A 26,099-nucleotide genomic window follows, 5' to 3' on the forward strand; every position below is an offset into this window, starting at 1 on the left:
AAGTGGGAGTATGGGTTTTGGAGAATGAAGGTTTTGGTGGGGAAGGGAAGAAATTTGGTCATCTAAGTTATAATGAATGTATGGATTTCTCCCATTTTTAGTGATATACGGATTTTGCATGCTGGGTAACACTCCCTCTATACTTGGTGTGGACGTTGGAAACAAAAAGACGAGGATTCAAAGGAAAAGCAATAAAACTTTTTATATAGAATAATTAAGTCATAATAAGTACTGACAAAAAAGTATAGGGCCTTATTTGACAGAAGTATTTTGGTTGAGGGGCTATTTTAGTAGTTTAGCCAATTAAAAACAAAGCCAATTTACAGAGATTTTGAAGCTCATATGCTAAAGGCCATCAAAAGGCCTGCCATATTTCTCTGGTCCTAACTCCTAACTTCATCTATTAACCATTTGGATCTTCTTTATCTTACGGAATATATCATTGACTCCAGCTATGGCTATGATGATTCCAATAGGCCCCTACTTTCGGAAGTTATCAGATGCTGTGATCCAAGGAAAGGAACTTCATTAAAGACTGAATCTAGAGAAGCTCCACGGCGACTTCGGCAACATAAACCCAGTAAGTCAGGCAGTCAAAATATAAGCTTGAATCTCTTCCCTTCTTTGTTGCTCTACTATTCAGTGACAAGAATCTAGTTGAACTGCAAACACACACAGAAAAGGGGATTTTCGATAGTGAATATTTTAGGTTTAGTGGTGAAGAAACCAAACACAAATGCTGCCCTTACATGTTATGTATCAGCAATGTATTTTTGGAAGAGAGAAACGGAAAAAGAAAAGATCCCGTACTGATTGTTCTTAATTGAAGAAACAGATACCAACCGTATGAATAACAATCATTTTAAAAAGAAGCATACGATTCGTGTTTCCTATGGAGATGGATCATCTTGCTAATGCAGACAATGTCATTTACAGAGTCATGCATACCCTAACACACAACGCACATACATGAAAAGACGCATTTATAATGCATGTATACTGAAAGTTATGAACCCACTTGTTAAGACGAAACAATATTAGGGAACTTCAATTATCTCTGTAGCAAGCATGACTGGACAGGGGAGGACTGGAAAGGAAGGTAGCTAAGTCAGATATTTACTCGACCAATGTGACCTGAACGTGGAAAAATAGTTCACAAAACATGGCACCTAATTGATTTTAGCAGATTATAATTGATGCCACATGCTTAATTGATGGGATTACTTGTAAAACAGAAATTTCAAATGGAAACAAAAAGGTCGGAAGGCAATGAAATTAATTTAATGCGTTTACTTCACGGTGAGGAAGTACTTACAACGTGTTATCTGAACGGAAAATAAACACGCTCAAATACTATGTACGATAGAGTTATGGTTGAAGCCTTAGTCGATTGAAGAACACCAAGAAGTGATATTCAGGGGCCCAATATACAAATCCAACAACCGGCCCTCCTTTGATGTACTGTTCAGATTAGCAAATCAGAATATCAAATAATCAGTATCCATTTGACCAAAAAATGTCATTGAACCAAACTTGTGATCGGACAAAAGAGATAAACCTTCCCGTCAAGAATAACAAGCTCGCCATCAACCCATCGAGGATTTCGAAAGCCTGGTTCAGCAAGCCTCCCTTGTCCTTTATATCGAGCAACCTGAGTCAAAAATAAGACCACAGAACCTCCTTAACTTTTGAAGCAGATATCAAAGAGTGAAATTCAAAGGGTATCACAAATTCAAACTTTACAAGTTATCAATATATACTAAAAGAAAATGTACCACTCCAAATTCTTCAGGAATTAGCCCATTATGTGGGAGTTGATATCTTTTACCAACTCTGGCTCGAAACGCCACCTATAGATATTCCCAAGGTATTAGATGACAAATCAAAAAAAAAAAAAAACAAGTACGAGAGGGGAAGGTCAGTAAGTACAAATAATTTAAGGACAATAATGAGAGAATCAGCTGCATTTCAAATGCATACGTACCTGGCCTGCAGGTACATAAGGATCTCCAGTTAATTTTACAGCTTCCACATATTCATAAAACTCAAGATCTGAAGGCTCCTTAGTCCCACTATCCCCTTGCCACTGACCAAATTTGCGTTTAAGATGAATGACTTCTGATGTGTAAAGCCCATGTGTACCAATATATAATCCTGATCAAATAATATTTGTAAATACAATAATTCTATAATACACATGAATAGATAGACAGAAAGAATAATAAATCATGTTTCCATAAAACCAATAACGAACATCAACAGATGGTGTACAAATTACCATTTAGGGGATCCGGTGATGCCGCAATCTCAATGCGATGGAAAGTTGTAGAACCAGATAGTGGTTGACGATTTTTAACTTGACTGAGTGTAAGATTTATCAATTCACCAACATCTTTGAGTACCTACATTGTTGAAATTAGTGAGCAATCCAAGCATTCTACAGTTACAATACTTATTCGTCAAATATTTATTTAATATATTAAACCTACCTTCAAAGGTATCTTCTCTCTGCCGATAAATTTAGCAAGATCAATCATTATTTCATCTGCGGTGCGTTGACCTTGAACCTTTGCTTTTCTATCTATCAAACCCTTTGCCTTGAGACTATTATCTTGTTGGCTTACGTCCTTTTCTATAGAAAATGAAAATGCTAGGTGCCCCTTTTTCACTAGCTTAGCAGGAACTCTAAGTGACTCTATTGCAGGAACATTGCCAGAAAGCTTTTGTACAAGACCACCAACAACAACTTTAATTGCAATTTCACTTCGCCTATCACTATCAATAACTCCATTATCCACATCCATCTCAATTTTACCTCTCTCTTGGTCATTATCACTCTTAATTTCATCATCCACTTCTATGCTTTCTATATCAGCATCTTTTTCTTCATCTTCTTCATCTATTATCTGCTCAATCACCTTGGATATAAAATCTTGGTCTACTTTCCCAGGTGAAGTGACCTTCACGACCTTGACCTTTGCACCAGGAACCACATCTTGCAATATATTTTGAAAACCAGTTAGTCCCTCACTCTCATCTGCATCATCATCTTTATCATCATCCTCTTCATCAACACCATCTTCAGTGCCAAGAACAAAAAGATCGTTTTTCTCTTCAATGGAGTCTGATGGACCCAAGTGGCTGGTGGTTCCAGATGTTTTTGGTGACATTGAAGTATCTTGGGAAACACTCCTCCTTTTCAAGTACACAGCCTGACAAACACCAAATAACATTCCATTTGCAAAAAACATTAAACGCTAATACAAATTTGAAAACTATGAAAGCTAAGCAGGGTGCCTGGAACACGGTATTGTTCAAGCATATTTATTCCTTTTAAGCTTACAACAAGAATACCTATGGCTCACTTAAAGAGGACGGAGTAATAAACAGCCCACAAAGATATACACATGTAAATACACATTAGACAAGTCAAAAGATACCTGCTGTTTGTATTCACCTTTCTTATTTACAGTAAGAAAGATCTCAAACAAAGGAACACCAACTGACGCAGTAGTGAGCTGCCTGACATAAAAGAGAATCAATCAAACAAGGTCAGAAAACAATCATTGAAATTACAAATCAATAACTACGAGCAAGAAGTATAAAAAAACTTGAGCCAGTTCAAAATGCATAAACAATAAACACTCGTAACAGCAGCACAAATACATGTACAGACCAACAAACAAATGATCAATTATACATATGAAACACGGGAGTGATTACCTAGGACTAAAACTCCTGGCAACATATCTACCGTGTTCGGCAGTTATCCGTATAATTAGACCGTATGGATCTTTGGTATCATTTGGAAGACCAGCCCACCATCCAACCTGAAATTAAAAGACCATAAAAACCAAACAATATTGACTTAGCTACTAAAAAAACATCCTTGTCTTTTTCTTCTTCTTTTTTTCCATTTGCATTCTAAAGTAACCAAAAAAAAGGGTTAACTTACTAATCCAGCACCAGCATTATCCCTTAAAAATACAGCATCCAGGAAACGTTCTTCCATTACTGCTCTCTGAAATTATAATAAAACAGGTCAGCAAAAACAATGAGAACTCCCCATTTTTTTCTTTAAATTAAAAAAGAGGATTAACATAATGAAAAAGAAATAGAATTTGTACATTTAAATGTGATATAACTCTGCCAACAGTGTCATTTCTAGAAGCAGCTGCAATTGCAACCTTTAACCTAGCAGCATCCTCATAATCTTCACTAAGTACAGCTTCATTTAATTGCGACTGTTAAAAAAATAAAATAAATAAAAAAAGTAATCCCATCAAATAAAATTCCAAAAAAAAAAAAGAATAATAAAATTCGTAAATAAAATACCCTTAAAAGGGATAAGAGGCGTTCTTGTTCATCGACTTGTTCGAAATGCTTTTTCCACCGATCCCAATCCCAATCACAATCCTCCACTCGTTGCTTATCCGAAACGTTGTCGTTCACCTTATCACCATCCCCGGTGGGGCTTTTCGGAAAAGGGTTCATGTAGGAATAGAATCTCTTGACGGCATTCTTGAAAACGCCTTGAATAGCGGAGTCCCACCGCCAGTTACCGGAATTACCATCGGAAGAATCGTTGGAACAACGACAAAGGGTGGAATGAGGGAACCTCCTGGAGGTAGAAAGAGGGTAAAAGAAGGGTGTTTTAAAAGAAGGAAAATGGGGGCTGGGGAAAGTGAGATTGGGAGGCTTCGGAGATGATGGAATTGAAGCCATTAAAAAACAACTTGGGAGTTTAACAATGGCGGATGGCCACCTCCCCTTTGTCTTGTTTCTTTATTATTACGAATCAAAAAGACATTTTTGTAGGTAATTTGGAATGGGTGGTAGGCAATTTGGAGCTCTCAGATAAACTATTGTTTTTCTTTTTTTTCTTTTCTGCCCTTTTTTTTATTTTATATATATATATATAAATTTTCAGTTTTCAGGCATCAGTTACGTTGACACTTGACTACGGATATCTTTAGTAGGGCTTAAAAAAAACATTTTAGATTTAAAAATAATATTAAGAGAAAAGCGGCATAAAACAAGTTGTTTTTCATTGAAATTTTGGCTAGCTAAAATTTATAAATTTTCTCTTCCAATAACATTTTTAGTGTTTAATTATTTTTCACTCTTTCAATAATATAATACTTTTTTTTCTTGATACGTAATTATAAATATATTAAAATTATTAATTAAAAATAAAAATATTTTTAAAATATTAGTTACAAATATTTAATGATTATATTTAAATATTTAAAATATAGCTTATATATTCTAATTAAATTTTATAAATAATTAATATTTATTGCTTAAAATATTTAAAATTTATATTTCATATATTAAAATATTAACAACAAATTATAATAATAATTTAAATATTATTTAAATACATATTTATTATTTAATAATAACATGTCTAAAATGAATATTTTATTCTTTAAAAATATTTTTTGACAACAATGCTAAACACTCCAATTTTAAACTAAACTTTTTAAAAATATTTTTCACAATACTTTTTAAAAGCATTTCAAAAGCACTGATCTTTTTCCATTAAAATACCTATATTTAATAATTTATTTGGGTCAAATTATGATTTTGATCTCTCTATTATACTTATATTTGCAACTTTTTTTACTTTAATTTGATATGATTTAATCGATTAATTCAGTAGTCAATTAATAATATTAACTATTATGGTTAAAATGCTAATTTATATTTTTAAAATATATATATTCTAATAATAAAATTCAAATCAGCATTTTGATAGAATCAACAATACTAACTGATTGAACTAACCAATAACAATTAAATTAAATTATGTCAAATCAAAGTATAAGGATTAAATATTAAATTTTAGCATGATAGAGGACAAAACTATAATTTGACCATTTTATTGGTTATTTCAATTTAATTTCAAATTATTCAAATAAATTGATTCACTGTTTGTAAGTTAGAAAACTAAAATCATCTGAACCAAACTAAATTCTATTTTATTTATTTTATAACTACTTTCTTTTACAAATATAAAAATAAAAATTTATTTAAATTAGTAAAAAAAATTAAAATACTTTATACAAATATATTTTAAAAACTAATTAATCAAATGTAATTCGATTCGATTTGATTAGATATTCAATTTGATTTCCAGAAAACTACTAAACTTTCTCTAAAGGAAAATGGAATATACAAAATGGAAACCATGGATTACTGACATGACAGACAAAAGTATACAACGTTAACTAGTGCTAAGAAGTGGTATATACCTTTGGAACCCTTTGTGGCCGGTTTGTTCATCGCCTTTCAGACACATGATCTCCATCATTCATCGGCATCGAAATCTCTTTTCAGATCGATTTTGCTTGTTGATGGGATCAGAAATGCAACTATTTTGAAAAGCTTCGAGCTTTCCTTCGGCAAGAAGTTATATATGCCTTGGGAACCTCAGTGACTGGCTCTTCATCACCTTTGGTCATCGGGATCAAATTGTCTTTAAGATCAAATTTCGTAGTCGGGTCTACTTGTTGATGGGATAGAGCTGAAATGTCCCTATCAAAGTACAAAGAGGAACATGTACTTGCAATGTCATCGTGCATGATCATGCCACTTGACTCCTGAGAATCTTCAATAATACAATCAGAGTAACCTTCATTTGAGGTTGCGGACGATATAGTTTTATTAGATTCCCCTCCATGATTGGATACCTGGTCATCGTCGTCTAGCCTTATCTCTGATGAATCTGGAGAATCACTCAACTTGTTAAAATCTGAATCCTCAACATGCAATGGTATATGTTGGTTCCATGATGTACTTAATACACTAACGTCTTTGCTAGGACACCGTATGAATAAGCGAGATTCAGTTACCGATCCAGAAGCTTCACCATCAAGATCTATGGGAGAATCAGCAGCAATTTCTTCACTTGTCTCTTCTATTTCCTGTTTCATTGATGGATGTTGGATAAGTGCAAGCATGCTAAATCTTATTGGCAAGATTTCTTATCATCTAATAAAAGACATGGAGAAATGATTACATAACAATGAAAATAGCCAGTGAATCAGCTTATATTCTCTATATGCTAAAATTTCCATTGATGCAAATCAGAAAGTTACAGACAGAGGATTCACACCTTATCAATTTTCATTGGCAAATTGATCTTATATCAGACTTAAGCTTATTGGTAATAAAGAAACAAAATGTTACCTCTATAGGTGACATAGCATTTCTTTGACCATGTGTATAGTTTACAAGCGATCCCCCGAGAATTCCCACCTCATAACAATCAAAAATCTCTAATTCCGAGTCTTTCCGGCCTTCTAGAACTGTTGTAGGGGATGCAGCAGAGAGTATCAAATCGTTAGAATTTGAGGAATGATCATGACATGTTTCTGCTGAACTGCCAATCTGGTCAATGGACTTTACTCCAGAATCTTGCTCACTATGGAGGGGTAAGAGGGAGGATGAGTATTTATAGATGCCATCAACTGACGGGGAACTACAGGATTGTTCTTCCAGGATTTCATAGATTAACCTCTTGATATGACAACGTTTCAAAGAAGCCTCAGCAGGTGGAAACCAATTCATATTAAGCTGAAAAAGTCGAAGATAATATTAGAAAAGGTGAATATAAGAAGGTTGAAGAAAGCAAGTTTCAAAGAGTTCCACATAATAGCATTATGCAAGTTTCAAATCTTGAAGAAAGTAATGGCAGTACTCACAAAGTTGGAGGATCCTGTTGTCTTAGAAGGGGAGAAATTGATTGGTGCTTGAAGAAGAAAGCGTTCCACATAATGCAGCAAAAAGAGGCCACAGTCAAATGAATTTTCCTGTTGTGGCAGCTGAACCATAAAATATAAATAGTCAATTAATTTTGCAAAATGTGAATGTGATGCTTTCTAATAAAAAAACAAGGATACATAACATGCTAACCGACACCACAGCAGAAACAAGAGGAGCAATACCTCTAGTGGGACAAACTGTAAATTTAAAAATTTTGAAGGAACATCATCTGCTGCCTCTTTATGCCTCTGTTTCCACTCTTCAGTTAAGTAACTGTCATTTCATGGCAATGAAATGAGGATATAATAATCAATAATAAGATCTTTAAAAGCAAGAATGACTATTTCAAACAGAGCAAGAAATTTTGAGATACACAGCTCCATCTTAAAATAACAAGGCCAGATGATTTGTCCAACAATTTCTAAGTTTCTTCATTTTGGTTTTTCTGTTCTAAGTTGCAAACAAAATAAAAGCATCGCAACTAAAGAAAATAATCATGAAGAAATTACCTCTGGAAAAGGTTTTTAAGGCCCCTATGACTTCCTCTAATTGAATCCATGTGCAAGATGCAAGGGACTTTAAGTAAATTTTCAGTTGCATCATCTGCAAGACAACCAAAACTAAGGTAAAAGTGGAGATAATCATAATCCTAGTTGCTAAGCCATGCTCAGACAGTCCATTATGAGCTTGCCTTTGAGTTTAGCCACTTCACCAGGATGACAGATGACAATCAAACTCCAATGAAGACTGTCACGGAGATGTTTTAATAACTCATTAGGAAGCTACATAAAGATTGTTCTCTCATGCCATGTTAAAAAAAAAAAAAACAAAGAAAGAAAAAACAGATAAGCTTATCACCTGTAATTTACAGGAATGAAAATGTAATCCTTTTCAAAGATATCCACCTTCCTCGTCCATTTATGAACACGTTGAAATGCTGATTTGGCTTGACATTCATCAGATAAACCTTTATCCAGATCAGCAAGCTTCAGAAAGAAAAAGCTACTGAAAAAGTGGAACCTATGTTGCTCCTCGGGTTTAATTTTATTCTTCAAATATCTGCCAATGGATCAGAAACAAACATCAATCATTTCAAGTCAGGGAATAGAACCAACACATAATATAATACCTTGGCTTGGGATCATAAATTAAACATAGGGAAGGTTTCTCATTAACTCTCACAAGGCACTTAGACATTCATCATGATTATGATGTTAAATTAGAGACCTAGCAGCGAATCTTGAGATGATAATTTCAGCTGTCTATTGTATAAGCGCAGATCACCATTTGAATATTATAAAGTAGTAAATTTCTTGAAATGAAAAAAAAAAATGCTGCTAATCCAACAATGTAGAATAACTACTTATGCTGAAACAAGAAGACATGGTGATAAAGACGAGATGTTTCCAATGCCATAACTATATTGCACGTATATTTGATAAATGAATCCTCAAGGTTGAACGAAGACTAGCACATCCAAGATCTAAAATAGGCTAACCTTGAGAGCATGAAGAAGAAAACGAAGAACATAGAATATATCATTTCAAGCTTACTTAATATAGAAGTCAATGATAGTATCATTGATGAATGTTTCTGGGCAAAGAAGTTCAACATCTCTCTTGCTAATTGAAATAGCATCAGGATCACCTTTCGGATAGATAACTTCTTCAAAATGTTCATGAAAACTGCACAACAAATTAGTTAGATGCATCAATTTTCGAAAAAGATGAAAAAGTCTTAAGTGATAAATAGAAAAGACATAGGTGAAAGATTTAAAGCTTTAAAACTAAATAATACACATGTACATACATATACAGAAGAAGGAAAATGAATGACTGCCATAACAACCATATCCAGTATTGGTACTTGAAGGTAAACTCCCACTTCATTTATGCTAAAAGTTAGGAAATAGTATTTTCAAATGGGAATATATCCTGAGGATTCTCGAAACCGCTTCAAAGAAAAGGGCAAGGGCTGAAATATAACATAGTTATAAACGATCTAAAACAGAAGGGAAAAAAGAAGGTAAAATCATTAAAACTTTAAAGAGATATTATGATACTGACTGAAAGCTTATTTTTAGTTTTTTCTTTTTTTTGGGTTAGGAAAAGGACAGAGGTTCAAATCCCTAAATCCATAAAACCCAAAAAATATAGAGCTTGTACCTCGAGAAAGGAAAAGGATATAGAGAAGTACTAATCATCAAACGATCCATTAAAATGCATCCAGAAACCGATTAGCACCAGATGTTCTGTCTCAACTGGTAAAAAAAACATAGAAGTTTCTTCAACTTACTCATAAAAATATGGCTTTGAAGAAAACCTGCCATTCTGCCTCATCAAGGTATTCTCTTCATTTTTGCTGCAAATATCATGAATGGTTAAATCAATGCAATTAAACCATGCACGCATGCAAACAAAAGAAATTTTCATTTACACATAAATAGGAAGTTACAATAGAAGAAAGGGACTAAAACACAGTGAATGCCAGAAGACGCTGATCAGAGCTAGAATACAACGACATTAACAACAAAATAGGTCAAACCAAATGGTATATGCAAGATCACCATTTCTCTGGACAGGGAAAACAAAATCAAATGCCCATATATTCTAATACAAGAAACCATCACTCTCTAGATCTACATTGAAAAAAGTGATAACTCGATAAGAAACAAAGTCAGTAGAAAACTTACTCAGAAAGAGTGTTCCATACATCTCTGTATCTCACACTCAATGATTTGATTGAGTCCTGCCTTTCAGACCAACAAGTATCATATACTGAAAACTTCAATGACTCAATGACTGCAGCAATCAAGAATCTAGTTCAAAATTTATTGCTGAGAAAAGATAAACCAATAAATGAGATCACAACAGCATCTAAAACAATTCCTATTGGAAGAAGATGGTTGAAGACAGTTTCTTTGAAATGGCACCTAAAAAGGAAATAGTGCAGATACAATGACGCAGGAGCTTTATGATTAATATTTTATTATTTTAGTTTTATTTTATAATGTTATTTTAAGTATTTGGTATATCATGGACGGCTAGAATTATTAGTTTTCTTTAGGGTTTAAATCTAGGGTAAGAATAAAACTTTATTTGCAAGAAAGTGTAGTAACTTTGCTTCCAAGGAAGTCTATTATAAATACGATGTAACAGATATACGGTCACAACATTATTATTATCTTTGAATTAATATAAAGAAACTAGAGGTTTTTTTATAACCCTAAGTTTTCTAGAATTCCACCTTCATTCTAACCAGTTTTACAGCCCCAATTCTATTGATTGCTGCTGTTTTCTCCCCTAAATGAAATCATACAAGGTTATGATGCAAGGATACAATTAAGCTATGACAGGTGATATTCCAAAATGTCAGATTTCTGGACGTATACTTTTAATTGGAGTTCAGATACTTTCTCTCAGAACCTCAAATATCATGTTATACCCAGAAAAAATTCAATGAGAATTATTTGTGAAAATTAGCAAACCTGAAATTTCATTTGCATTTTCAGCTCTCTTAGAATTCTTTGATTGTAGAACAAAATTCATAATGGCTGTTTCAACCTGTGTCCAGCGGCATATTAAGCTCAAAGATTATAATCTCGAAGTATCTCAGCAAAATTTTGAAGAAAAATATAGAATGAACACCTTTGGTAACTCACCCTTTGACACCATTCTGCATCAATACTAATGATATCACCCACAGCCCATATAAAACTAATTTTTGTCTTGGTCCCATTTACGCTAAAGTCCTCAAACTTGAGGAAGGTTTTTGAAAAAGTTAACTGACCCTCTGTGCAATACATGCCCCTATACATTATAAAATCAGGCGAAACGATAATTTCCACATCTTCCTTTTCCTGCAAGTTACAAGTAAATAATAAATAAAAAGGCCTACAATGAAATTCAATTTATTAGCAAAAAAGATAAATACAATGTGGCATAACACAAATTAAAAAAAAAAACTGATCCTGCCATTCTGGTAAAGCATACAAAAGAAAAAATATTTATCAAGACAATATGGAAATAAGTCAACAACTTATTTTTATAAACAAATGTAAAAGATACAATGTTAATGGTTAACCCACACCAAACAAGCAGAATAAGAGTTATATCAATGAAGGTTTAACTCCACAAGTCCATATATGAATGAATTTCTAAGGGAAATCTGAAGCACCAAAACTTGTAGACTTTCAATGCAGGACATCATATATTAATCAACAAGTGGTTAGTATTTAAATAACAACCCTCTAAACAGCCATCAAAAGCTAAACTCCTTAGTCAATACTACAAGGGAGAAAATTATACATACAATTTCATGTACATCAGAACCATTAGCCGAAACTTGCTCCTCAGGAGAATCTGAGAAAAGCAGAATGTTGCATAAGATCACAAGCCAATACATGATGCTTGAGAAAGAAGGTACCATAACTTATGAAGCAAAATCTAAAAGAACAAGGAAAATACCTCCAAACTCTACATGAGAAGAGGCAAATGCTGATGAAGAACTCATTTCAATCAAGCCATTGTCATTTGAAATTATATCAATTTGCTCATTCTGCAGCCATTTTAATTGATAAGTGGGATGTTACCCAAATGGTTTCCTGCAAGCATTTCTTTTTGAAGAATTCTTGCAAGCATTTCATTATGAGAAACTTTAAATATCGCATAGAGAACAAGCTAGAGTGGAATTTTATTTTGCTCAAGATAATAAAGGAAAGGTGCCAGAACACCTCATCATTAGAAGAAAAAGACTGCAAAGAGTTATCCAAGTCAGGAATCTCATCTCCCATGTTCACAGGACGGTGTGCAGGAAATGTGCATAGTGGACCTGTACCACTAGCATTAACGTCTTTGTCTTTATATCTACTGGCCTTCGGTGCAGTCTTGGTCACTTGCACTTCTACAAAGTTACATGATGGACATTAGAAACTTTAACATCAATAGTGAAGTCGTACACCTGATGCCAAATACCTTCAACATCAACATCAATCGGACCATCAATCTTTCCCCTTTCCCAAGTCTTGTGACTTTCCAAAACTATAAATACCATGAAAGAAACATAGTTACATAAATATTATTGCACAAGTAATTCAATAATAACTAAAAACTCTGTTCTTTTCTCATGCACACTTTTTTCTAATTATTTCATACATGTGTCTTACTCAAATATTAGAACCAAGATTCCAAAAACAAAATATATATTAGAACCTAGCTTTTTTATTTATACCTCACCTATTCCTTAACAGCACCAATATGAGCTGGAAGTATTAAAGCTATCAAGAAAAGAACTAACTAAAAGCTAAATTAATTATACTAAATGTCACTGTAACACACATGCACATTCCCATGTCAGCCATCACGAAACGGCCATGGAATAACAGCGTCAAGCCTAATTAGTAGCAATACCTCTCCTTTAAAGGTACAAATTCAGTTCCAACCCCCAATTGCTTCTTCCACCCGGGAAAAGGTGGAATAACAGGGAAATAGTGCCCAACACAAAAAGCAAGAAAAACACCAAAAGCAATGAAAGTTGCCATTAATAAATTATAAATGCAAGAAAAGAAAGAAAAAAATATTACAACTCCACAGAAATCAATCAGAGGTCAAAACTTTTGGATGCTCTGTAACTTCAAAATCTAGTTCAATAAAAAATCCAAAGAAATGCAAATTCATCACTCATAAAGAAACAAAATAGCAATATCAACCCACATTGAGGTTCTGTAACTTCAGAATCTAGTTCGATCGGTTCATTGCTACTTTCCCTTAGCTTAGTCCTCTTGCAATCTGAGGAGACAAAAAAAAGATTGAACAGCTATAAATATTAAACAAGAAAGCTATAAATATTAAACAAGAAAGCAAGTACAAAAAAGACTAAACATGACACTATGCCTAAACCAACTCCATACCTTCAACTTCAAGATCAATTGGACTGTTGCTAACTTCATTTCTCCCAGCAACTACAAAAGAAAGAAAAATGTAATCATCAAGGCCATTTTAACAAATCAGTTAGCAAAGAACCAATGCAAATGGAATGAATAAGAAGTCGTATAAAACGAAATAAATGCATTAAGTTAAGGTGGTTTTGATTTTTTGTTAACCAGGAAATTAAAAAGGGAAAAAAATATATCAAATAAGAACAAAACAAACGGGCGGCAGTATTTTCATTTTGTTATAAAACTTTCAAGTCACGTTAGATATATATATATATAAAAGAATCAATATGATGGCATTTTCCCGCACTTTCTCGGGCACCAAACATAGTAACCACCGAGGGATTGAAGTGAATATAGGCAGAAAATGAGTGAGAAAATTACAGCGTTGAAGAAACTTGTATTTGCCGAGAGGAGAAGGTGGCTTGCGGCATCTTTTAGGGTTCTTAAACCTTCCGAGTATCTCTGCAGACTCCCTCTCAACTCTCTCGTCGGCGGCGGCAAAATCAAACACGTCGAACCGCTTGCGCTGCTGACTCGCACTCCAACTCATTCTCACCCCGCTCTTCAACTCACCAAATAAAATCAAAACAAAAATGATCATTACTAAATGCTTTTTTTATTATTATTACTACATTCTCACCCAATTTTAAGTAATTAAAATAAGAAAATTACAATTTAAGGATTCAGCTTATATGATTTATTCATTTTGGTCCTTTCCATTAAAAATTCTAACAAAATATGACATGACTTTATTTTGATATGTGGAAGTGACCAAAATCATTGTTCATCTATCAAAATAATGCCATGTCAGATTTTTATTAGAGTTTTCAATGGAAGTGACTAAAATGAGATTTTTTTTTACTTCATAAAAATAGATTTTAGGCTTAATACATAATTTGGTACATGAGTTTGACACTTTTTATAATGTGGTACCTATGTTATTTTTGGTTCAATTTAATATTTGTATTTGATAAAAGTTATATCTTGATACCTAAAGGTGACGACATTAATTTTTAGCCAAATATAGAAACCACATTAAAAAAGTGTCAATTTATAGTACCTTAGTCCAAAAAATAGAGGTATCATGTTAGAAAAAAGTGTCAAATTGGAGTATTAATTGATATATTAATCGTATTTATTTTTAAAATTATAATCATTTCATTTTACAAAGGGGTAATATAGTTTTTGGCCTCTAAAGTTGGCAACTAAATCCACTTTGGCACCTATATTTTTCTTAATCCACTTTGCTCCTTGAACTTGACAACTAAATCCATTTTGATTCCTCAACTTAGATTTCGTCAAGATTTGATTACTTAACTAGTGTTAATGAAAATTATTCTTTATATTTCATATATTTTTTAATTCATCAAATTTGGTCATTATATTTTTTAATTGGTCAAATTAAATTCTTGTTTTCTTTTTAATTTTAAAATTTAACCAAACAAATTTAATTACTATTGGTTTGGCTATTTTTAGTTTTTACTTTTAAAATTTTAAAATTACAGTCCAATTATACCAGATAAATTCATTTAGAAAAATTCTGCTTAATTGTAAAGTAGTAAATTTAGTACATTTTCTTTAATATGATTATTATTACTCCCTTATTTTTCAATTTTTAAAATTTTGGTATTGAGGTAAATACATGTTTTTTTTTGTGGTGGTAGCATGTTAAAAGAACAAGTCGACATGGTATTGCACATATTATTGCATAAATTTATGAAAATAATACAACTTAATAAATTTGACAACTACTATTTAGCGAGGACTAAAAAAATTCGAAAGGAAAAAAAATCTAAAAGAAGTATATAATTCATAACTTAACATAATACAAAACTAATAGCACAATTTAAGAGGCTTGGTACAATAAACAACACATTTTGTTCATAAAAACAAAAAGTAGATTTGGCTATGAGGAATTGTTGATCTAAGTTGAAAAGCAAGAATTTGGGATTAGAGCATTTATAGAAGCTACAAAGAAGAAAAAGAATTATTATATAGAAAAAAATAAATTTACTTTTTGAGTTCTGCATAATCTAAAAAAAATATGAAACATAAAAGAGACAATGGAAATGCTTTTGCATGAGACAGCACAAAAAGAATTCCAAGATTTTTCATTCTTCGGTGGCACTTGCAGCGCTCAGGTCCACTGATAAATCAAGAGTCTGCACAGTATGATAAAATTTCATCAACTCAAAATCAACCATTGCAATATTACCTAATGTTATTCAGTCTCTGATTGAGTTTAAATGCGGATATTCTCAAAATCTTTATATATATATATGTAGATACAAGGTTGGGATTATTATGGTTTAGTGACGGTTTTACTCAAAGAGCGGAGAGACAGATGGATATGGATAATCAGAGTTCAGGAGCAGGGAGGAAGACGGTAGAGGGTGAGAGTGTGGAGAGAGGATTCTTAAAAAGGGTTTTGAGAAGGGTGTCGGCCCCATGGTATGTGCTCGTGATGTCATGGACTCGCGAGGTAGAGGGCTCGCAAGATCTTGGCTTTGTAAGTGTCTTTAGCTTGTGAGGAGACTTTTAATCAGGGGTATCGTCCGTGAGGTCAATATGGGGCGCAAGGTGAGCTCATCAGGTGTAGGTATAACAATATTATTTTCGTACTTGTTAGGGTTTAGGGTTTAAATCTGGATAATATATATTAGTATCAAAATGCAATAAGATGAAAACCCTTACTTTTCCAGTAATCTTAGTATACATCTGGATCACATCATTCACAGTGGTTTCGAAGTGTGTTGTTGGGTCATAACTCTGCAATGATTCATTTAACAAAGATGCAAAAATGGTAGGCATTAATCCATGTCTGAGAAAATATATACTTCCAAGTGTTCAAGGATGTTTCAAATAATAAAAGAACATGCAGAGTAATGAAAGAGAAGTGTCCTTACAGCAGATATGAAGCAGTTATCGGCTGTATGGTCATTAGTCGGCTCATATCTGTCGTAATTGTCGTAGAATATCTCATCTACAGGTCCAAGTAGCTTAATTCCGGGCTCCAACTCTACCTTGGGGTCGTCGGTCTCGGCTTCTGTTGAAACAAAAGCAATGAATTTTCCCTTGGGAGCCACATTATGTGCATATGAGCAACAAAAAAGGTACCTGCAATAACAAAAATTAACCCCTGAAGGTACAGAAAACCAATTACAAAACTTGATCATTCGATGGAACTCTACTTCGCCATGCAATCTTTTGATAAATTTTCGAATATTTATGCATAAGCAATTTACAATGGCTGAGGAAGTTAGCAGCATACATGTCTGATTTACGACCAAGTTGCTTCTGAGGCACAATAACCTGAGCTGAATGAGAATCATTGGTATCTGGAATAGGGTGGCTCATTATGCAAACAGCACGCGCAACTTTTCCGACCTTCTTAACCTGTTGCATCAAATGAACATGAAGAAGAAGTTGTATACTTGTGTTTTGAGGATGCGTGAAACAAAAAAATATGAGGCATCGTTTCTTTGGAGGTCACCTTATCAGGCAAATAAGATGGATCGCAAACGACTTTCTTGCACTTAGCAGTTTCACCCTCAGAAGTTACGCCAATAACTTTCCCGTCATCACCGTATTCTATCTACAACCCGAAATTTCACAAGAGAAACCGGGATCATAAAATGTCCAAAAAGCAAAGTAACAAAATGACATTCTCTAACAAGTTAGCATCTGTCCCCTAAATGACTCAATGGTGAGCTTAAAGATGATATTCACTGACTAGTTAGCGACTATGCGTACTTTAGAGAAAACAAAGCAAATTACATTCAGGTTTTTTGCATTCCGGGAGATTTACCTTACATTCAGGCTTGTTGAGCATGTAAGTACCGCCGTAAACTGCACTTAAACGTGCAAATGCCTGCCAATAGCAACATAATAACAGGTCAAACAAACAAATAAGTTTCTATTAAACTAGGAAGAAAACTGCATATAATGAAAAACCTGAGGCAATTCTCCAAGTCCATATAGTGGATAGATATAAGGGGATCCTCCTTGAAACCGTGCCAAAGACTCTGCATAGAGCTATACAAAAAACGAATGCATCAATACTCAGTTTAAAATAATGGATACAATATACAAAACGAACCTTTTACCTTCATTCTCTTAACAAAATCCAAAGCTGGTTGATCTAAGTAATTATCACTGCTGTAAAGTGCCAAGGCATGACCAATAAAGTCAATTGTATCATCTTCTAGCCCATACTTTCTACATCGCAAAAATTACCATGCATCAAGACCAGTAAACTGTGACAGACAGTCACTGTAAGTGCTAGAGCAAGCTTTTTAGAGGGCAATAGGGATGAGATACATACGAGATAAGTTCCTTTGCTGTTACTTTAGTCAAGTCAAGTCCTTCATGAGATTTTGGATCGTTTTCATCATAGTCTTGGACATAAATGAAGAACTTTCTGGCACGGCGCTTCTCAAATAGCCCCATCAATGGTGATTTCAGTGCTTCAACATCAGTCGCCGGAACTTTGTAAATCTACAAGTAATGGTAATCAGGTTGTTGAAGACGATAATAGAACAAAGTTTGCACTAAACAAATGATACCAAAAAAAAAAAATACAATCCCTTACTTTTGACTTGTTGTACACGAAACTACCATCCACAGCCTTGAAGTTAAGATACTTGGTAACATCAGTGTGAATGAGAATACGAACCAGACTGCCATTGGCCATCATGAACTGTAAAAACCACATTAAACATGAATAACCGGCACAAGGATACTCATATGGATCCAACAGGCAAATTAAGTACTGAAAATTACAACATAAAATAGCTAAATTCGCATGCCTTTGGAACCATGTCAACATTATAGTCTCTGCTTGCACCTAGCTGCTCTGGAGGCTTATCTTCACCCTTGAAATGTTTCCAAAGCTATACATACGACAGTAAAACAAAGATTAGAAATTGTATGATGAAAAATGTCAGAAACGGACCGAATAAACATGATCAAAAGAAGAATTACCTGCGTAAGATTAAGAGAAGTCGATTCGCCACCATAATAGTCATTTCTGTCCATGTGCAATACCTATTTTGGAAAATGCAGATACACCCATATATATTTAGAGGATCATACACATACCAACACATATTTCAAGAAACACGAAAAGTTCGGGTATCGTTAACATCCATCCTACTCCCTACAACACATTAACCAACACTAATCCCCACGTTCCGTTCGTAAAAATGCCCAAGTAGAAAATGATCCACAACTTCAAAAAGAAAAAGTACCCATGATTGTTAAACGAAAACCCAGATTGCAAGAGGCTGTGGAACATTAAAACATGAATAATCAAACAAAGAAAGATCAAAGAATAGTGATATAAAATGACATACTTTGAGTCCATCAACGGAGAGAAGACCACTGAGAATGCATTCCTTAAGACCTGTCCCTAGGACTATAACATCATACTCTTCATCCATGGCTGAATGAATGTGCTCAATACAGGGGCTTCTAAGGTTTGAGTAATTCCTTTTTTTTCCCCTCGCAATGAATGTGCATTGAAATTAAAAGAAGAGAGAATTGGATTATTTTTCATTTTTCTTGTTAGTGTTTTGGAACAGGTCTTCAGCGGGAAGTAACGAGATTAACGCCTTTCGGAAAGTACTTAATTCACGCTATTTTGTGCGCGTGGTATGCGTGGAGCTTAATATGCTCCCCATATTAATTGAGGTTAAATTCTGCTATTAATCCCGGTCCTTTGTAAACATGGTGTATTTAGTCCCTGTATTTTAATTTTGATCAATTTTAATCCTGTACTTTTTGAATTGGTCAGATTTAGTCCTTCTACTTTTTGAATTTTGAAATTTCAACCCTGACCCAGACAGTATCAATTAAATTCGATTGGCCAAATTCAATTACTTGTCATGTACTATATGTACAATTGTAGATTTGATCCACATTCTCCAATTGAATCATTCTAAGTCCCTGTACTTTAAAATTTAGTCCAATTGATTCAAATAATCAAATCGCACAAAATCAAACTCCGGTTTAGATCAATTCGATTCATCAATTTTTGAAATATTTTTAAATCGATTATTATATAGTATTTTAAAGTTTTTCATTTATTTAAATATAAAATATTTATTTTATATTATAAAAAATTTAAATTATTTATAAATTAAATAAAAATATTTTTTTGTTCATATAAATAACAAGTGAATCGAGTTAAAAAAAATTGATCTAAACACTATAGTAATTTTATACATTTTCGTATTTTTTGTATGTTTATTATGTGGGTTTTTAGTTTTACATTTCCACACGGCCTCAACCTTTCACACTGTCAGGCGACACGGTCGCCTGACATCCTATTTTACATTTTTACCTCACTTTTATGTAAAGTTTTAAACTAGTCCCTGCTTAGTTCTGATTTATTTTTAGAGTTTTTGTAAGTTCGATTTAAGTCGTTCTTGCACGAATAACATGTTCTAACTGAATGATTGATAACTATTGGTTGTTTTAAAGAAGTTTTGAATTGAAATAGCATGTTCTTGTTCTGTATTTGTCATTTTGTTGTAGTATTCCATAATCTTAATTTGGTGATGAAGACGGGTGAGGATTATTATATGGTTATTTTTTTATATTTTTGCTTAGCCTATATATAAATATACTAAAATAAATTTATACATTTTCATTTTTTATCACTATTATGTTAATTCTGAATTAAATTATTCTTATAAATCATCATGCTTTTTAAGTAAACTAAAAATATTTAACTTTTATGTGTAAAACTTTCAATACTTAAATATTTATTAATAAATATAATATTATGAATTATTATGATTTGTATTGAACTATTGTAAGTTTACATTTTAGTCATCCAACTTCAAAATGTTACAATATGGTTATTGAACTATTCGAAAATTTTCATTCAAGACATTGGGTTGTTAAAATCTTTGTTATATGGCCTTCTTTGTTCACACTGCTTGCACCAATTGAAAGCTTTCATTCCACTTCTTTTTTATAGTTCGATTTTTTTTTTATGAAACAACTTTGAATGTCATGAATTTACGAGCCAAAATCCAAACAACTTTCTTCTCTTATCTTTGCCACTAAACGTCAAATTGACTTGGATCTAAGGTATGTTTTGTTGGTGTGTTGGGATAAAAATAAACTTATGAAAATTAACGAATGCTTCAAAGTGTCAATGCCACTTTCTTTAAGGTTCTATTTGCCCCCACCTATATTATGATATGCCAAAGAGTTACTGGCAAATGAATTTCGAGGATACAATGAAGTCCAATGACTGTCTATGTTTTGCACTGAGCGGAGTATATTAAGGATATCAATTTCTAATTCTTTATAGAACAATCTAAGAATATAAAAGATGGTGGGAGAACAGAAAGAAACTTATGATGTGTTTTTCATGTGTGTCTTACAAATGAAATTCTACTCCTATTTATAGGAGGTCTCATGTCTCTTCATAGCAACAAAACTGTCCAAATAGATAGTTATATCTTTTTAACAATAAATATAATTATTCAATAGATATATACTTAAATAATTATGACTATTTGTTAATAACCAATTGACATAATTTTTCGTTACTTTTAACTTTTCATTTACAGCTATTAAAACACTATATATATTTTGAAAATGTTCTAACCTGTTCTTCTACTCATTGATGGATATTAATCCACCGTATTGATCATCAAATCGTTACTTGGAGCTAGCTAGTCGGACTTTTTAAAAAAACTTAAACATCTTAAAATAAAAGCTTTCGAATAATTTAGTGACCTAAATGAAAAATTTCAAGTTCAATGATCAATTTGTAACTTTTTAAAGTTGAATGATCGAGCCGTAAATTTACTAATAATTTAGTAACATTGAATGTAGTTTATCCCATAAAAAATATGTAAGTGAATAAAACTATTTTAAGTTTGAGTAATGCAAGTGTACCTTTCATCGTATATATTCATGTTTAATAAATTTTGATGACTAGAATAGCTTAAAATTTTAAATCAAGAATGATAAAGTTATACTTTAGCCTCTTCAAAAGGATAAAAATTGATTTAATTCTTTAAAATTATAAAAATATTAATTATTAAACGATAAAATTATATTTTTACTATCGTAAAATAAATAATTTAATTTTAGTCTAAAAAATTTTGAATTCACCTGAAGCTTGTGTCATCTAATTGCCTAACCACACCTTGAAATAAATGTGGGCAAAATACTAGAATTTTTATGGTTTAAGTTTTGTAGTAAATTTCATCAAAGTTTGAAAACAATTGTCTCGAAATGTAAAAATGGACCCACATTTATATATTTATTGTATGAACATTTTATATAAAAATATATAAAATAGTAGGGATTTGAGTCGTAAAATAGATACTTAAAAAAAAAAAAGGGTAATTGCATGTATTGTACTAATATTTATATTCAATCAATCAAGTACGTGTATGATGATTAATGCTATGACTTATAACCAAATATATTATTTTGAATTACAATAATAGGGTAAAGTCTGAACAACCAACGGGACTAGTGCAACTTGAACTCAGGTCACACCTAGAGCATGAACACCTTTGACCATTAAGTTATCACATAGGATTGTAATAATCAAATCTAATACAATGAATTCATAATTTTGATATTTTAAACTCATAATTTTATATGATTTTTTTTCAAGGTATTTATTTGAGTAAGTCTATTGACTGTTTTTTCATATTCTGTAGGTCCATGAAGGGAGTAAAAGTTGATCACGAGTTTTAAAATTGTTCCATGCTCAAAGGGAGGATTGAATCCCAACTACTAATTAAGGTAGGAGAGACTCTTAGTATCTTACCTACCTCTCGTGATTTTTTACATGCTTCTTAGTAACAAGGAATAAGGTTATAAAACCAAGTACTGGATTAATTTTGTGAAATACAATAATAATTTTTTGAAAATTTTAAGAATTTTGAAAAATTATGTCCAATTTTGGATTTGATTTATTTTGGTATGATAAATTAGATTCTTGAGTTAATTATGCAACTCAATCAATAAATATTATTTTTAATGTAATTAAAATTTTAAGGTGTTACAATTACAATGTAATCATAGTATAAATAAAAATGTATGTTCGAGTAACCACAAGTATTAGATTATCACAACATAAAAAGGATTATCATAGTAATCACAAAGTAGAATCAAACTATTACAGTCCAAACAAACTAAGAACCACTACAGTCCCAATTAAAGCCAAAGAAATAGACTAATTGGATTAAAATTCACACATGACAACCACATATGATGTTACTCAGAGACCACACATATAGTTGCATATGGTGGCCAATGGGTCTCGAACTTGGATACTCAAGACCTAAAACCTCCAAATTTGCCAACTCACTTATTGTTTTATACTCTCTATTAATAATTAAGTTAATATCACGAATCAATATGACATAAATTCAGTTAGGAAATAACTGAAATACTTTTATATTTTAAAAGTAATAAATATTATTATGAAATTATTTTATAAATCTACAAATAAAGAGACTTGAATCTAAGAGGTGAAATCCCTTAATCTATGTATAAAAGAAATCCTAAAATCTCAATTTTATCATTTTATCTAAAATCTCATGCATTTTACATAAATTCTTTTCACCTAATTATAAATATGAAAAAACAAACCTATCATCGTAGATTCATTTCACTTACACTTCATTTTCCTACAACGTTACAATTTAGGGTCTCTTTTGATAAACGATTATTTTCAGTGCAATGCGTTTAGTTTTCTTTTTCTTTTACGTTACAATATTACTACAACATTTAATTTCATCACCACTGTTATTTTTACATTAACAACAAATAAACGCACCACTATTTTCTCATCATTCATATTAAAAAGTGTACTTTTTTTTATGATCCATATTAAAAAGTTACGTAGGGGTAAAAGTACAACATTTATAATTGTGGGTTCCACTTAATCTTCTGACAGACCAACCAAATTCTAATTTCTAATTGATTATTTTGCACCATAATTATTGCTAGATTTTTAAACACCCATACGTGGGGCAATGCAAAATAAAGTGGGAAAATTGAATTGAATATTTGGTAGGTAGTTTTTTTAATTAAATTAATACGAGTTCCACTCAAGCTTCGTGTTGGGTTAATTATTTATTTCTCGATTAAATTATAGTGTAAAAGTTTAAATGTTACAATTTACTCAAAGTTTTTGAACTCTCTGTATATTTAGAATTTAATCTCCATGCTTTTATTTTTAGGATTTTAATCTCTCTACTTAATTTAAAATTTAAGTTTATTTGTTAACACTATTATAATTCTTCGTGTTGGCGTGCATTTTGAAAAAAAATGGTATCTATGCAACAAAAAATATCGAACGAACTTGAAATTAATAAAAAATTTAATGGTGCTAATAATTCTTAATTCACATTATCATTTTAATTAGAATAAAATATTTAGACTAACTAATGACGTTATAAAAATTGAGGTATCAAATTATGTCAAAATTAAAATATATAGATTAAATCTTAAATTTGAGTAAAATACAGAGATCAAATTAAAATCTAACCACTCTTATAACTTAAAAATTACAGGGATCGAATTGTAATTTACCCATGTGAAAAGAAGGAGCAAAATTGAACAAGTTTGCCTTCCTTTTATATATATATATAGTTGTAAATCTTAAAAGCAAAAAAAAATTATGTTAAATGACCTTTATCCTTTGATGATGTATATTTTTATTAAAAGAACAATATAATTTTTGGTCATTGAACTTAAATTTGTCAAATTGATTTAATCGATCATTGAATTTGGATTCTATCGAGATTTAATAATGAGATTAATGTTACTTGAATAGGACTAGATCGGATATATCGGGAACTGATTGATATAAGGGTTTGAACAAAAACTAGTAAAGATCGAAATCGACAATTGAATAGATCGAATTAGTTTGATTTTTAAAAAAAAATTATTTATTTATTTAATTACTGTAGGTCCAACGGTTGAATCGATCAAACTAGTTGAACCGCGAAGCAGTGATCTCACCTCTTCAACCACTTGTCCTACTATTAAAACATTAAAAATGACACTCTTAGATTCTACCATATCACCACTTGAAATTTTATATACGCTTCTTTTAAAAAATTTTAAGTGAGTCTTATAACATTAAAATTTTTTAATTTATTTTTTTTTAATTTTCAAAATTTTAGATTTAAAAGTTCTGGAAAATGATGGAAGGTTCAAAAAAGAAATCTTGAGAGAGTTTCTTAGATTTCAAAGTGTTGCCTTCTTTTTAAGGTCAATTAATGGTTTATTATATGTGTTTTTTTATTAGTTTTTCTGGGATTTCAAAGTGTTGTCTTCTCTTTAAGGTCAATTAAGGGTTTATATGTCTTGCAATGAGTCTCCAAGTATATGTGTTTTTTTATTAGTCAAGACATGGTGGAATTCTAGCACATGCATTTATCTGCTTTATTATTAAAGCTTTGTTTATTATTGAAGTCGAAAAGTGTTTTCAATTCAAACTTTGATTTTAAATAATAAAAAAAGTTTTAAACCAATTTTGATGTTAAATTTGATAATTAAATTTTTACTTTTTGTTTTGTTGGAAAAGTACTTTTCAATGAAATTATTATTTATCTTTCATTAAATATTCTATTTTATAACATCAAGTTTGAAATTGATATTTTATCTTCTTAAAAATACTTTTTAATAATAATGATAGTTTGGAGGTCGTTAAAGCGCTACAAGCTAACCATTCAGAAAGGTCACCATCAGCCTTGGTAAGAATAATTTATTTGAGCTTACAAGCTGTTGAGCAATGGTGTTTTAAGCATATTTCAATAAATAAGAATAAAGTTGTTGATAGATTTACTAAAATGACTTCAGACAAAAGTAGAGAGGTACAAATTTTAGATAAAGTCCATGAGGCTTCTTCGATGAGTTTGGGATTGATAAAGTAGCCAAATTTCTGGTTGTAATTGCTTAGCATAATTGGTTAACTTTTTTTTTACACAAAAAATTATAAAAAATTTTAAGACACTTTTTAACCTCAATCATAAACTAACCCTAAGTAGCATATAGGTGGGCCTAATGTGATTTGGTGCTCATCCATGTAGTATATTAACGTGATTAAACCTGATCATGGGTCGGGTCGGGTTGAGTTCGTGCCGGGTTGATACAAAATTTTAGACTCGTTTTTTTAGATCTGGGCCTGGTTTGGCCCAAAAAATGAGCCTAAAATTTTGCCCAAGCTTGGTCCAAATAAAAAATGGTAAACTTGAGTCCAACCCCACCTACTCGTATTAATTTTTTCATATAGAAATAAAATTAAAAAATATAATGCATCAAATACACTAAACACATTAAATTAAAATATTTTCCCAAAAATTGAAAATACATTAAAAAAATATTTTTACTTAAAAAACTC

The 26,099-nt window shown here is 31.8% G+C and overlaps 3 protein-coding genes across 3 annotated transcripts; all 3 read right to left on the reverse strand.

Moving 5' to 3' along the window:
* Positions 1–176: 176 nt before the first annotated feature.
* LOC105780004 (protein EXECUTER 1, chloroplastic) lies at positions 177–4,895 on the reverse strand. The gene is made up of 12 exons (XM_012604054.2): positions 4,336–4,895; positions 4,128–4,244; positions 3,956–4,021; positions 3,724–3,830; positions 3,441–3,522; positions 2,490–3,212; positions 2,279–2,402; positions 1,985–2,154; positions 1,776–1,850; positions 1,559–1,651; positions 1,316–1,461; positions 177–662 (listed from the first exon to the last, which is right to left on the reverse strand). The coding sequence occupies exons 1-11, from the start codon at positions 4,723–4,725 to the stop codon at positions 1,369–1,371; spliced, it is 2,040 nt and encodes a 679-aa protein (XP_012459508.1). The 5' UTR covers positions 4,726–4,895; the 3' UTR covers positions 177–662; positions 1,316–1,368.
* A 1,123-nt stretch (positions 4,896–6,018) lies between these two features.
* LOC105780595 (probable ubiquitin-like-specific protease 2A) lies at positions 6,019–14,298 on the reverse strand. Its single transcript, XM_012605011.2, has 19 exons — positions 14,087–14,298; positions 13,679–13,729; positions 13,482–13,556; positions 12,744–12,809; positions 12,503–12,672; positions 12,237–12,327; positions 12,082–12,131; positions 11,432–11,629; positions 11,258–11,333; positions 10,463–10,571; positions 10,066–10,131; positions 9,324–9,455; positions 8,629–8,829; positions 8,462–8,517; positions 8,280–8,373; positions 7,953–8,043; positions 7,710–7,829; positions 7,195–7,581; positions 6,019–6,929 (listed from the first exon to the last, which is right to left on the reverse strand). The coding sequence occupies exons 1-19, from the start codon at positions 14,253–14,255 to the stop codon at positions 6,378–6,380; spliced, it is 2,754 nt and encodes a 917-aa protein (XP_012460465.1). The 5' UTR covers positions 14,256–14,298; the 3' UTR covers positions 6,019–6,377.
* Positions 14,299–15,680: 1,382 nt separating this feature from the next.
* LOC105779223 (guanosine nucleotide diphosphate dissociation inhibitor At5g09550) lies at positions 15,681–19,250 on the reverse strand. The gene is made up of 13 exons (XM_012602999.2): positions 19,060–19,250; positions 18,689–18,751; positions 18,514–18,597; positions 18,297–18,404; positions 18,030–18,202; positions 17,812–17,923; positions 17,660–17,740; positions 17,514–17,576; positions 17,199–17,300; positions 16,977–17,101; positions 16,612–16,822; positions 16,400–16,474; positions 15,681–15,867 (listed from the first exon to the last, which is right to left on the reverse strand). Exons 1-13 carry the CDS (start codon positions 19,144–19,146, stop codon positions 15,817–15,819), a joined length of 1,335 nt encoding a protein of 444 aa, XP_012458453.1. The 5' UTR covers positions 19,147–19,250; the 3' UTR covers positions 15,681–15,816.
* Positions 19,251–26,099: the final 6,849 nt, after the last annotated feature.

Source organism: Gossypium raimondii, chromosome 4, assembly GCF_025698545.1.
Source record: "Gossypium raimondii isolate GPD5lz chromosome 4, ASM2569854v1, whole genome shotgun sequence".
Taxonomy (NCBI): Eukaryota; Viridiplantae; Streptophyta; class Magnoliopsida; order Malvales; family Malvaceae; genus Gossypium; species Gossypium raimondii.

Bases quoted from the DNA above. Each gene is read 5' to 3' on its own strand.
- LOC105779223 (XM_012602999.2), bottom strand. From the start codon at position 19,146: ATGGATGAAGAGTATGATGTTATAGTCCTAGGGACAGGTCTTAAGGAA. The intron at 18,752-19,059 runs GTATGTCATTTT...TTTCCAAAATAG, and splicing joins TCTCCGTTGATGGACTCAAA to GTATTGCACATGGACAGAAA. The intron at 17,741-17,811 runs GTAAAAGGTTCG...TTTTTTGTATAG, and splicing joins ATTTTGTTAAGAGAATGAAG to CTCTATGCAGAGTCTTTGGC.
- LOC105780595 (XM_012605011.2), bottom strand. From the start codon at position 14,255: ATGAGTTGGAGTGCGAGTCAGCAGCGCAAGCGGTTCGACGTGTTTGAT. The intron at 11,630-12,081 runs GTATGTATAATT...TGTAACTTGCAG, and splicing joins GTTCTGATGTACATGAAATT to GAAAAGGAAGATGTGGAAAT. The intron at 8,374-8,461 runs GCAAGCTCATAA...GTTGTCTTGCAG, and splicing joins TGAAGTGGCTAAACTCAAAG to ATGATGCAACTGAAAATTTA.
- LOC105780004 (XM_012604054.2), bottom strand. From the start codon at position 4,725: ATGGCTTCAATTCCATCATCTCCGAAGCCTCCCAATCTCACTTTCCCC. The intron at 3,831-3,955 runs GTAAGTTAACCC...TTTTAATTTCAG, and splicing joins ATAATGCTGGTGCTGGATTA to GTTGGATGGTGGGCTGGTCT. The intron at 1,652-1,775 runs GTACATTTTCTT...TTTTTGACTCAG, and splicing joins TTCCTGAAGAATTTGGAGTG to GTTGCTCGATATAAAGGACA.